At 46.8% G+C, this 14,142-nt stretch overlaps 1 protein-coding gene across 2 annotated transcripts in view; it reads left to right on the plus strand.

Annotated features, from left to right (window-relative positions):
• ANTXR1 (ANTXR cell adhesion molecule 1) overlaps window positions 1-14,142 on the plus strand; it is a 220,999-nt gene that overhangs the window by 151,990 nt on the left and 54,867 nt on the right. For both annotated transcript variants that reach the window (XM_059187868.1, XM_059187867.1), the window contains exons 14-16: window positions 2,726-2,767; window positions 10,692-10,787; window positions 11,293-11,460. In XM_059187868.1, the coding sequence (XP_059043851.1) occupies window positions 2,726-2,767; window positions 10,692-10,787; window positions 11,293-11,460 (306 nt within the window). The remainder of the gene's footprint in view (window positions 1-2,725; window positions 2,768-10,691; window positions 10,788-11,292; window positions 11,461-14,142) is intronic.

Below are 14,142 nucleotides of genomic sequence, written 5' to 3' on the forward strand. Positions count from 1 at the left end.
GCTGCAGTGGTACCACAGGCTAGAGAGTGATGCGGTGTGTTGCCCAACTGTTCTCCTAGGCTTGGGCTTTGGCCCTCTGAGGGTTGAGGATCACGTGTCCCTGAGCTCAGAGCATTCCTTTGGGTGACCCGTGTGCTGGTCTTGGCACAGGCATTTGGCTCACTCACAGACAGCCTGTCTAGCTTCATGACTTGGAATAATCATGTAATGACTTCAGTGTCGCCTGTCTGGATCATTCTTTGAAACACGCTCCTGCTGTCCCAGGGGAGCCCTGGTGGTGGCGGAGCTTGAAGCAAAAGGAAGACTTCCTCGTCATTCCTGCTCAGTACCGCTAGGCACCCATCCAGGAAGACCAGACTAGAGGTGCCTCCTATTTACCTGAGCATGGTGGCATTCTTCCAGAAGTTCAGGTGCCCATTTACAGTGTGTCAGCATGAAACCTGGCTTACAAATTAGTCCACCTTCGATGAATACTTGATACTCTGTGTATTTTGACATTGTCTTGTGGGTCCCCCTTGGGATATTGCTGGATGTAGAATTCAGTAAATACTCAGGAAGTGACCCTGAATGGCAGCCACCATTGGGCTGGTCTGAGTGGTAGGCCACTTGGTGCTGCACTTCCTGGCTCATGTCATGTGCCCCACACATATGTAGTGAGACACCCTGCTGTTGACCACCCTGACGTCCCTGGGCACTGTCAAGCCCCTGCCCACTGTCCGAGCACCAGCCCTCTGCCTTACTCATTTTATGGAAACCACCACACATCATCATTAGTAGATCAGTATATGCAAGGGGTTAAGTGAAACCTTCGTTAAAGGGGTAATAAAGAGGCAGAGAAAGGAGAAAACAAAGAAAAGCAAAGGAGAATAATAAAAATAATAATAATAAAAATAATAGGGGAGCCTGGGTGGCTCAGTGCGTTAAGCCTCTGCCTTTGGCTCAGATCATAATCTCAGGGTCCTGGGATCCAGCCCCGCATTGGGCACTCTGCTCAGCAGGGAGCCTGCTTCCTGCTCTCTCTCTCTGCCTGCTGCTCTGCCTACTTGTGATCTATCTCTCTCTATCAAATAAATAAATAAAATCTTTTTAAAAAAATAAAGATAAATAATAATAGCATGCACCATTTATTGAACACCACTTTATACCAGATGTTCTACAAACACTATTGCTCATCACGACTCTACAAGGTTATGTGACTCCCATTTAACTGATTAGAACAGTGGAGCCCAGGGAGGTTCAAGAATTTGTCAGATCTCCACAATAAGAAAAAGGCTGGCCTGGGATTCCCATTGGACAATGATGCTATGCTTCTATGCAGTGAGGGAGGAAGCTAGCAACACTGCGAAGACAAGAGCCCAGTTGTTTTGCATGGAACCTCTGTATATCCAGCATCTTTGCCGTGCACACTGCCCTTAGCACCTCTGCCAACATCTGTCTGTTTCCTCGATATCCTGCTCTCCCTCACTTCCCTCCCAACCCTGCCTTAAGAGAAAAGCTGCCTACCAGATTGCTGTCCCCAACTCCTGACCTCTCCCTCCAGTTTCTGGCCATTTCCTGTTTTAAAATCATCCCCACCTCTGGCATGATGGGAAGTCAGCATTGGACAGCAGTGGCCTTCCCCAGAGATTTCCTTAAGGAATTCAGAGCCAGTGTTGAGTGGGTGAGCAAAGTCATGGCTTTATGCTTTCCAAAGACCTTCAGCAGGCTTCCCACAGTGGCCAGGAAGTGGGGGCAGATGAAATGACATCTTGAAAGCCCCAGAGGCCTTAACCTCTGCCTCTTAATTAATTGAATACATCCTTTTAGCTGGCTAGAGTTTCTGTTCCCTGGCCGGTGTTAATACAACCTCAAGTCGGTAGCATGTCTCAACACAGAGAGATGATCTTACAGATAATGGTAGTGTGGGTGACAGCAGTGGGGTCAGAACCCCGAGGAGGCCCCCAAGTCATCCAATCAAAGGAGACATGTGCTCAAGAGGGAGAGATGAAGAAGACCTTGATGCCTAATAGGCCCCCAGGTCAGCAGCCAGGTGAGCACCCCAACTGGAAGAGTAAGCATTTGTTGGTCCTGTGGGCAGGATCTGAGCTCCCAAGCTCAAAGTGGCCCAGGCCAGCCCAGGACATCAAGAGATATATATAAAATGACTTTTGTATAAGCAGAATTCTCTAAGGAAAAGACTGAATGTAGGGGACCCAAAATTCTAATAAGCCTGGGGTGAGAGGAGGGAGCCTCCAAGGGACATGGTGGGGTCAGTCACAGTGGGTAATGGCCACAATGCTTTATAAAAGACTCTAAATCTCATTAACTGCAAGGGCATTCCTTTTACACATGAGGCGTGCAAGCTGGAGACAAGCAGGAGGAGGAACTGCTCACTGTCCCTCAACTGTCCTCCTCCATGGGTCAGTTATCCTCTCATTGGCTAGAAGGGGTTCCGGATTGCTTTCCCTACCCAGAGTGTCCACACACCTCTCTTCTGCAGCCCTGATGAGAGGGATGTTGCAGAATAAAATCTTAGAATATTGTAATGTAAATCTTTGTACCTCTTCAGTCGAGGCCCTAATCTCTGGGTCAAAATCATGGCATTGACCCAGCCTTTCTTACATTGGCCCATCACGGTGGTAATTATTGCCATACTACCAAGGCCCTTCTGGAGAACAGGCCTCTTGTAAAGCAGGTAGCCAGAGCGTTCCACTGACTTTTTCTTTTTCTTTTTTATCCTTTTCAGATTATCAAGGAGGTCCCTCCACCCCCTGCGGAAGAGAGTGAGGTAAGTGACCAGAGCAGGGAGCAACCGGATGGAGAGGGTGGTAAGGTGGGACAGAGAGCTGGCTGGGCTGGCCCGGGACTCAGACCCCTGCAAAGTAGAGCTAAATCAGGCCCAGGGAGTGGGGAGGAAGTCTTGGATCCTTTGCAAATCGAGGACAAACAGGAACTTAACGGAACTGGCCCGCACAGACAGAATGGTTTGGGAGGGTTTTCTCCCTGCAAAGATAAAATCTGAAATGCAAACATAGATACTTTTATCCATACAATTTTCTCCTCTGACACGGACCCTGTGGGTTTCTCTCTTCCCTGCAGAGAGATATGCTTCCTGTATGTAGATCAGGGCAAATTTGTTACATTCTCCCAATAGTTAGTGATTCTAGGAACAGCCTGACGCTTAAGTATTTCATTTTGCTTTCATTGAAAATAATGTCACCTAAAGATTTGCCAGGCAGTGATACAAATATGTGAGGGTTGGGAACGGATATGCTAATATCCTGACCTTGCTCTCAAATCCTCATCATTTAAAGGAATAGAAAACATCTTCGATTCCTCCATAAATTGGTCACTAGGCCGTTCTGGTGCAAGCATGGCCTGGGGTAAAATCTGGTGGAGGCATTAAAGGCTAGCCGTGAGAAGGAGCATCCCTGGGCAGGGGCATCCAGCCAGGAGCTTTTCTCATCCTCTGATCATGCCCAAAGCAACAGGCCTCCTTGGATGCATCACTCACCAATTTAGAAGCCAGCTACAGGTCTGAAAATTTAGTGGAGTCAAAAGTTATAGGGGTGAGGATTCAAGTTCATTGCCCTCAACCCCTTAAGTCTATTGTGTCCAAACTGGGCACAATCCCCTCACCCTTCCTCTTCCCAATGCCTTTGTCAAGTTTCCTGCACATGGAGAGAAGAATGATTGAATTTAACATTCCATGGGTCTATTATACCCTGAACCATATGCTCATAAGCCAAGGGATTTAATAGCTGTAATCAATTAAAGCACATATTGTTGGAATGCAGACTTTCTGCCCAGAAATCAAGGGAGGAAATTACATTGCTTTGCAAAAAGGAGGAAGGAAAAAAACCCTCTTTACATCCACAAAAGCCTTTTCTTAATCCTTCAAGAGAAAGCACCGTGGCGAGTTCCACGGGCTCCAGTTTGGCTGGGTTTCCCTTGTGTGCAGCTGTCTCATACTCCCAAAGGAAAATAGGGCAAGAATCTTTCGCTTGAAGAAGTTGCTCTGTTTGCCCTGGGGTGAAGAATGTTCCCTCCCTTCATTTTGTTCAGTTAGAGGAACTGTTGCCCTTTCTTCTGGTGCTGACTCTGCATTTGCCTTTGGAAGGTGACCTGGCAGCCACTGTGGTCAAAATACAACAGGGGACTTAGGTACCAGACTATGGGGAGTAATTTACCCACCACCACCTAGTTTCATGCACTATTTCCAGAGAAGTCATACTTCCAACTGAAGAAGGCCGACTGGATTTCTGAAAGAGGACAACCTTGGGATCCTTGAGATCTAGGGGTCTGTGTTGGACCTGAAGGAGTTTCCAGGCTGGCTGGGGCAGGCTACAGGCTGCGCTGCTCACTCAGCATGTATGTTGGTCTTCATAATTCCCTGGCCTCATGAGTTAAGCAGCCCGAATCTCCTTCCTAATGTTTCAGCAGAGAAAAAAATAAAGAAATCCCACAGGAACAGATAATGTAATTTAGCCCTACAAAGGGTCTTACAAAGTGCCCTGAAAATCACAGTCTGAATCTAGACTTCTAGAACCTTCTCCACTCCAGTTTCTTGCATTCAAATCCCACCAGTCCCACAGCTCACATGCTACTATCTCCACAAAACACACTGGAATCCCTCCCATCAGGACTAATTTTTCATTTCTCCCTTCTCCACATTACAGGGTTATTTTACTGACCTTTTCTTTTGCATCAGTGTTAGCATCAGATCATTAGCTACTTGAAGGTCAGGACCTATATCACACGAATCTTGGACTTATCCCCAAAGAACTTAACACATTGTCTAACACTCAATTAATGGCTCTATAAAGTCAAACACTCTGCCATATATGTGAACAAGTTCAACATTAATTATCCAAACTTTCGTCAGTTCTATAAGCATCATATCCTAAGGGAGACATATCTACTGTGTAAATAGCTAAACTTAGAATGAACACAACTTTATAGTGAGCTCTCAGTGGTCCCTTTTTAATAAGGAATATTGAAATACATAATATAAAAAAGCATGACTTTTTGAGATTCCAGCAACCAACAGTGATCCTTCTGTATAAAGAGAAGACAAAGAAAAATTACTTTTCTTGAGACCTCGGTAAAAGCAAGAAAGCTCAATTTCAACAACGAAGAGGGGTATTTTCTGGGTTGAGAGTCTTTTCTAATTGGCAGCAGAGTGAGGGTTCCTCACAAAGCCTCTAGCTTCTCCAAATGAATGGCAGTTTAAGGGGGAATCCAGTAATGTACTTCATCTGATGGTTTAGTTCTCTAAGTCACCTGCCATGGATTTTATGACTGTGTTTTTTTGGGAGGAAGAGAGCTGTATGCTAAAGACACTGACATGGGTGGGCATACAATTAACAATAAGCACCTGGCTTTGAGTAATGAACTTATTTCCAGGTTCATTATCATGCTCATTCATCCTAACAATTTCTCTGTGGCAAGAACTTTTTTTAAATGGGAAAACCGAGTTATGGGAAAATCATATAACTTGTCTAGGACCAGACAAGTTGTCTAGGACCAGACCAGCTATGTCTCTAAAGAAAGTCAGAGTTGCCCCCTACTCTGGAAAGGTAAAGAGCCAAACAACCGCCAGGCATCTTCTTTTCAGTGGACATTTCAAACACACTGTCACACACACACACACACACACACACACACACACTCACACGCCTCAAGCATTAGTATTAGAACAGGCCCAGAATTCAGTATTCTCTATTTCAACCGTTTAAAGAAGGAACAATGATACTAAAAAAGGAAATACACTATTCTTTATTGAAGAATACAGGACAATCATGGTGCTGTCCTTAATCATTGTATTTGCATGTAAACAGATATGATATGGGCTCCTGACATGTGAAATGCAACTCAGAATGGGGAAATCTTTGGTCAGCTGGGATTTTTGGTATTTACAAAGAGAAGTGTTGTTGGATTTTTCTGACTTGCCAGTTCACTCCTAGGAATTCATCTCCAAGGCTGACCTTGAGAGTGACCTCTCTGGCTTATCCTCAAAGACCTCAGATGAGACAGGCCAGCCAGTTCTGCTCTGGGTTCTGCCCTCCAGAGCCTCATGTGCCTGGGAGTTTCAGTGGCCTTGGTCCTTTACTCATGTCGTCACCCTCACAAAACATACTCTTCTATAAATGTAGATGATCTTGGTAGCAGATTTACTCTTTTCACGCTCTTTATTTTTCTCAAAATATAACACTGTGCTGGCAAGCTGTGGGAGCTCAGCTCCAGTTGCTGGAGTGAGTAAATGAAGGACAAGTTCAATGAACTGTCACATGGAACTGTTTCCTTGGGCTCTATTCTGCTTCAGGTACGTTCCCGTTTGCATAGATAGTTGCAGGTGTTGCCTGCAGCACAGTGACTTGGGGACGAGCAGCCTAATCTGGCCCAGGATAAAGCCTTGAATTCTGTGGGGGATCAGGGAGTTCTTCACAGAATAGCCCATATTCCAGCCATATTCTAAAAGAGGTGTAGAAGCAGTAGAAGAAGGATGCTCTGAACACACGGAGCCAAGAATGTTGAAGCGTGGAGTTGTCCAGAAGTCTGGCATGATTAGAAAATGAAGAAATTCAGTGTCTGAGGGCGGCATGGGACTAACCCAGTTATGGGCAAACTGAGCTTATGTGTTTCAGGCTCAGGGTTCTGGAGCTCTCTCTCCCTGGAGCAAGGCTGCCTGAGGACCTGAGCCTCAGAAGGGATGTCTGCCATCTGAGTAACGTGCTGCCACTCATTTTACCCACGCATCAGCCAACTAGATGTCTGGGGCCACCACATCCTTTAAGATTTAAACATAACTTCCCCTGGTGGGAAACCAGCATCCCTCCCTAATCTCTGTGGTTTCTCCAGACACCACTGACGCCTCCTTCTTGCTCCAGCGTATCTCATCTTCTTCATCTGCCAAGCACCATCTTGCAAACCTGATTCCTACGCTCCACGACCCCACCTCCCCCCACCCAAACCTAAGGCATCTGCATAGGGACTTGAAAAGGTTTCAAAGGACAGGGGTGAGTTCCAGCACAGGCCACCATCCTTGTCATTCCTGCTCCTGGGAGGTGCCTGAGGCCCTCTTCTCAGGGGGGCCCAGGCAGTCTGCTCATTTCTCCACTCTCACAGCCACCATCCTCTGCTGACTGCCCACAAGCCCCCCATCCCATTACTTTGCTCATGCAAAGCAATGTGGCTTCTCCAGTCTGTCCTTTAATAATCGCAGAGGATCTGTGTCCAGCGAGTTCTTCCTCAACGTCCCCACCCCCCACGTCCTTGAAGGGCAGTGTGATGGGGGCTCCCCAAGAGAGACTTTCTACTTAATTCGATCTAGAGATTCGCTTCAAGTGCTGCCTATGTTCTTGGTGGCATTGCTGGGGACTGTGATTTTACTCCATCAGTTTCGGGCCAAATGAAAAGACACATCAAAGAGTCCCTTCTCTTCTGAAGATTGCAAAACCCTCCCGTCTCTAGAATGTGTAAACAAAGCCATGGTAACTGCAGGGAAATTCTGACTCTCCTGTCCGTCGAACCCTGGGCCTTTGTGTTGTCTTTGCTCTTGTTTGAGTTTGGCAGGCAAGCTCGGGTCAGGGGATTACACGGCGGGCTTGGCGGAGCAGATTGAAGTCCAGGCATTTCCTGTTGTGGGAAGGCTAGCCCCTACCGCGCATGCGCAGCAGAGTAGAGCCCAGAGCTGTAGCAGGTCCAAGGCGGGACCAACGACATGAGGAAGGGCAGCTCCGGGGGCATGTAGGGGGAAACTCCCAGGACAAGACATCAGGGAACAGGACCAGAGCATCAGCTCCACTGATCCCTTCATTTCCCTGGATCTGACTGTGCAATGAATAGGCTCCAGTAAATGATCTCTAGTGTTTGAACTCCAGTTCTTTTAAAAAAAATTAGGAGACCCCTAAGACCATTTCAGTTCCCTATTGAATAAATCGGCTTTAGTCTTGGAGTTTCTTATGTCTTGGTGCTGTCATATTCAGTTCTGAGTGACGTAACTTCATTTCTCTCCTTTGAGAAACTGCGCAAGACCATCCGTGAAGCGACATTTCATATATGACACACAAACACCCACCTCCAGGGATAGTTTAACTGTAAGATATCTAAGGTTTTTGCTTTGACATCCTATGCCTTCTGAAATTCTCACTGTGAGCTGATATTTGGGGCTCTTTGACTTTATTATTTTATCCTATCTTACAGTCATAAAGCCTCCAAATGAGCAGGGTCAAGGAGGGGAGGGGGGAGTAGAAAAGTAGCATTTATTTGATACCATCAAATGACTGGAAAAGCAAAATTCAAAGGACAAAACCCAGAATGTTGCCAACACTGAGAAAGAAATGAGAGTGAGGTTTCCTGGGCTCGAAGGCAGCTCTGCCCCCATGAGCAGGGTGACCCAAGTCACTGAATCGCTCTATTCCTTCTCTGTAAAACGAACCATGCTGCCTGCTGTGAGATTAAAAGGTGGATGCATGTAAAGCACTTGGAAGACTGACTGGCAGATACGTGGCAAGGGCTTCATACATTCAGCTGTGGTTATCATGAACGCAGTACCTGCTTATTGACCACTCCTGGGCACCAGGGCTCTGTTCAAGACCTAGAATCCAAGGGTAACAGAATCCACTCGGCGTTCAGGGCTCATGGCCCCACAGTGAAGGAGGACAGATCTGTTTTAAAAAGACAGAGGGGGGGCGCCTGGGTGGCTCAGTGGGTTAAGCTGCTGCCTTCGGCTCAGGTCATGATCTCAGGGTCCTGGGATCGAGTCCCGCATCAGGCTCTCTGCTCAGCAGGGAGCCTGCTTCCCTTCCTCTCTCTCTGCCTGCCTCTCCGTCTACTTGTGATTTCTCTCTGTCAAATAAATAAATAAAATCTTAAAAAAAAATTTAAAAAAAAAAAAAAAAAAAGACAGAGGGACCAACCCAAGTATCAGCTGCCAATATGTTGCGGATCCCCCTGGTCTGCTGTGATCATGTCCTTTACGATCTATAAAATTTTAAAATTTTTTTTAAAAAGAAGTCTACCCATCCCAAGCAAAGCAAGTCACCCAGAGAGTCTTAATGCATTCGTATGTTATTGCTTTGTTTTGTTATTATCTCTGGATCTCTGTCCTGCTGATGACTTGTCATTGCTCGGTTCCTTGCCTCCTGCATGGGATGACCCTTTCCACCTAGGACTCCACTCTAAGTCCTTGATTCTCCGGTACCACCAACACAGGATGGGGGAAGCAGGCTTCTTCTGAACAATTTCAGCCTCTTTGGTTTATTCTCCTGCTTTGCAGAGACTCCTTCTTCAGCCTCCTTTCTTCATTCAGGAGGGAAATCACACGACCATCCTGTAACGTAGCCATGGCTGTAGATGGTGATATTTTTCTCTCCTCAACAGGAATAATTATGGGGCCAAGATAAGGAGCAGTTTTGCTAATTATCCTTCCCTTCTCCATCCATAATATTATAAGTTCCTCTTGTTTTTCCCTTCATCTTAAAAAAATATATAATAAGCGCAAACTTCTGATCACTGAGCTAAGTTACAGGCACTGGGTTAACTGTTTTATTTGAATCATTTCATCTCATTTGTCTATAAATTCGACAGATAATTCTTAGGCACCTCCCACATGCTAGGTGCCATTCAAAAAGCATGGTAAATGTAACCAATAAACAGAAGCTTCCATGGAACCCTTACATTCCAGCCTGGAGAGACCAACCATAAATAAATGTCAAGCCATGTTGGGACCCATTATGGAAAATGAAACAGATTGATGGGATGAAGAGACTGGGCCTAGTTTAGAGGGATGTCCAGGGAAGACCTCTCCAGGAGTGATAGGAAGGAGCCAACCATGAGAAGAGCAGTGGGGGAGCATTCCTGGGCAAGGAAGGGGACAGCTAGTGCACAGGCCTCAAGACAGGAATGTGCTCAGTCTTTGAAGGACAGAAAGAGGGCAAGCAGGCTGGAGTGCAGGGAGGCAGCATGGTAAGGAAGAAGGCTGGAGAGATGAGCTAAAGCCGCAGCTTGCAGGGCAGAGCCGGGGTTGGGATTCTTCTCTGTTGGTCTGTGCAGAATGGACTGTAGGCGACGAGTGCGGCAGGGATGTTAGTTAGGCAACCTAGATGGAGAAAGTGTAGGGGAATTGGGACCAGTGGGGTGGGAGGGAGGTGAAGGTGGAGAAATCACAGATTTGGGATCTTTTAGAAGTAAGCTCAACAGAAGTTGCGGGCAAACTGAGATGAGTTCAGGGAAGGACAGTGGGGGAAAGAGAGGATTCAAGAGAGGCTCCAGGCAGTGGAAGAGACTAGAGCAGGAGCAGTTTAAAGTACGGATGTGGGGAGGCTCCTCTTTGATGTGGTGTTCTTGAGATGGTTATTATCCCCTGAGAGGAAACGTCAGTGTCAAGTCAACATTTGGGTTCAGAGGAGTCGGGGATGAAGATATAAACACACAAGTCATCAACATGTAGAGGGAATTAGATGAAATACCCCGTGAAGGGGTAGAGGTGCACAAGGGAACAAGTCCCAGGATTGTGCCAGCACCTAACCAGGCCATTCTGCTTTTACCCCAACTTTACAGTTAAGGAAGTAAAGTGGCTTGCTCCAAGGAAGGCCCCAGGAACTCTGGGGTTTAACCCAGGCAGTTACCTCCCAACCACTTTGCCAAAGTGGACATGTACAAAGAACACTTGTGCTTTGCTTTCTTCATGTATGACAATCTTTCTGCAGGAAGAAGATGATGACGGTCTGCCCAAGAAAAAGTGGCCTACGGTAGATGCCTCTTACTATGGCGGGCGAGGCGTTGGAGGCATTAAAAGGATGGAGGTAAGAACAGAGTTTCCCATACTCACATCTGTGTGCCAGTCAGCCACCAGAGGAAACTGGTGACAACTCATACTTGAGGTCAGATGGGGATGTGGATTACATAGAGCATCAGATGGAGAGATGGCAGGTATCCCCCCTTTAACGGCGCAACCCTGTGTCTTGCCCACCATTGAGTCAGAGTAGTTTTCACTCATCTGCTCAAACCCCTCAGTGGTTTTCTCTCTCATTGGAATAAAATCCAAAGTTCTTGCCTGGGTCTGCGGGGTCTTTGCACATGCTGTCCCCACAGCATGGATAGTTCCTTCCCTAAAGATCCATCTGCCCAGCTTGCTCTCTCTGCCCCTTCAACCCTTCCTCTTCTCCTTTTTCCATACCCTCCTTTTCCCTGGAGGGGGAAGTGGGCCGCACTCACCCTGCATGTCACCTGTGTATGTGCGACGCCTGTTCTCCAGGGACATTATAATTCATTTTGTCATTTTATTTTATTATATGTTATTTATCTTAGGTTCGTTGGGGAGAAAAAGGTTCCACAGAAGAAGGTGCTAAGTTGGAAAAGGCAAAGAATGCCAGAGTCAAGATGCCAGAGCAGGAATATGAATTCCCTGAGCCTCGAAATCTCAACAACAACATGCGGCGGCCCTCTTCCCCTCGGAAGTGGTACTCCCCGATCAAGGTGTGTCTCTCTTTACTCAGAAATCATCATCACTCCTAAGACACTTGCATAGGCAGAATCAGAGTCTTGACATGATAAAATAGCCAACCAAATTCCAGAGTATCACAAGGGAACACAGTTCTAAAATCATGGACTTAAAAGTACAGGTACTTACTTGTTCTATTTCGACAGTATCAAAGTTGAGACTAGGCTTTTTAAAATCACCATGGCACTCTAGTGGAACGCAAGTGGACTAGGAGTCAAGGGACTAGGGACGTAACCCCAGAAGGTGACTACAAATTTCTCTACTAGCTCATGACTTCATGCGTAGGCAGTTCCACTAACAAAAATGGCTGCATTCCCCTTGATGCCTTCTCTCTCGTCCTCTTGCCATAACACAAACCCATTCCCCTTTATCCAAGCCTCCTGGCAGCCTTTCAGGTGTTGGCCATGGAGCTAGAGCGAGTACTCTTCCTGGCTGTGAACAAAACCCCTTTTTTTCCCCACTCTCTCTCTCTTCCCCTGCACAGCTCCAGAAAGTAAACCTCTTTGGCCTCTTAGGAAGTATAAGCCCTAGAAGGTAGCTAATGCTTCCTGAAGGCTTCTCTTCTCTTCCTCTTGTTCTTCCTCTATTTCTGTAGGGCAAACAGAAACTGGACCAAGTCCAAGGCTACAAGTGAAAGAAAGACCCCGTGTGAGAGCCAGCTCGCATCACACACACCCACACGGCCTTACCCCTCTTCCAGTGAGAGCGAAAATAATCTTCATCATTCACTAAATTATTTGCTAATCTTAGAGCACCCCTTATCCTACAAAACCAAAAGAAATAACCATTTTAAACAAGGGAGTGAAATGTCATTGGTAATCGTCTCTTCTCAGCCAAGCCAGCTACATGCTAACAGCACTGTATTTTCATTTTGGATTGCTGTGTTTAAAGCAGGGAGATTCTTTTTTAAGATAAGTCCCTCCCCACCCCCACCCCCTGCCCTGCCCCCTCAGGGCAATGGCTTGAACTCTGGAAAGATGTGGGCTAAACGCAGCTTGCTTGCCCAACAGCTGTTTGCTTCTAATTATTTTCTCATGCAGGACATGCAATGGCGTGCATGCGTGCGCAGACAGGAAGGAGCCAAGCAGAGTCTCTGAGATGAACAAGAAAGGGAATTTTCTATTATGTCGTTTTTAGGAATCCGTACCTTGTGACTAACACAACATACTTGGTCATAGCCAGGTTTTCATTTCTGTAATCTTGGATTTAGAAAGAACATTAATTCTGTTTGAAGAATCCAGTTTTTCTGGAGAGCTTGTTACTCCTCTGCTAACTGGTGGTTTAGGACGGAGTTTTATGAAATAAATAGGGATAGAGAATGACTAGATTTAGAAAGCTAAAAACATGCCCAACACCCACTTGGAATTAGTATGAATTCAGCGAGTATTTGTGCTGGGTAATGCCAGATATTAAGCAGACAGAGGTTCTCAAACCTGGGTGAGTATCAGAGTTACCCTGAGCGTTTTAAAAATACAGATTCCCAGGCCTGAAGACTGAGTATCTTAAAGTCTTAGCGACTTTCAAAGACACACAGGCCGTCACCCCTCGCTCACTTTTTCTCATTCAGTGAAACTCCTTTCCCCCCAGCCTGTGCCCCCTTTTTAGCATCCAGACTCCCTAAGGCACACCCCTCTGTTGCCTCAATTACTCTTCCCTCCACAGTCCCTGCTCTTGGGCCTCCTCATTGGTCACTGTGTTCAACTGCTCGTTCTCACAGTGTGGTCCCTGGACCAGCAGCAGCAGGAACTTACTGGAAATGCACATTCTCGGGTCCAACCCACATCTACTAAATCAGCGACTTTTGGCGGTGGGGGTAGCAAGCTGGGATTGAACAAGCCCGGTTAAGAAATTGTCTGGAACCGACAGTTCCAGCCAGGCTTCCAAGGGGTGCTGTCTCCCTGAGGGCTGGAACCTTGGCACTTGGCCAAGAGACCATGACCACACCTCAGCGATTTGCCGAAAGTCTCAGCGAGCAGGCCCACGTTAGAGTTCGTGGCTCCTTTTCACCACAGACACAACTGCTGTAGTCGTGTGAAGTGGCTGAGAGTGTGAGTGTTGAGGAAACCCCAAAGAACCAAATGGAAGAGACCTGGGATGCTGGTGGACAGGCCCAGGCCTTGGGAACGGTGACTGCCTCCTCCTGGTGGGGCGGCTCCAGCCAATGCCTGCTCGGCTCACTCTCTGCAATAGCCCGGCTCATGCTGGAGCCTTCTCCATAGCAGACCAGACCTTCCTGGAGACAGCAGCTATGGTTCCCTCATCTTTAGTGGGTGATAATATGGTACCTGGCCCACCAGAGGGCCTCCAGCATCTCTTGTTAAAGAGCTGACATCTAGAATTAACTAGGAAACCACCCCCGGAGTATGCTACTGGTTTAGCTACCTCCCAGGATGCTCACAGATCACTTTGGCACCATCAACACAAAGAAGGTGACATTTTCTTCACCATCTCTTTGAGGAGAGGAGAGGAGAGGAAAAAAAGGTCATCTTATGTGTTTATGGGCCGGCTGGTGGAGGGAAAGCTAGAAACAAGGAGGTTTCAGAATAGAAGCCCAGAAAGGATTTCAAAAGTGAAATTGTCCATCTCTCCAGAAGTCTCCAAGCAGACTTGTCACCATGACTTCCACGTTCATGCTGCTGAACAAGTTTCATGCTCCG

The sequence above is a fragment of the Mustela lutreola genome, chromosome 9 (genome assembly GCF_030435805.1).
Source record: "Mustela lutreola isolate mMusLut2 chromosome 9, mMusLut2.pri, whole genome shotgun sequence".
Lineage (NCBI taxonomy): Eukaryota > Metazoa > Chordata > Mammalia > Carnivora > Mustelidae > Mustela > Mustela lutreola.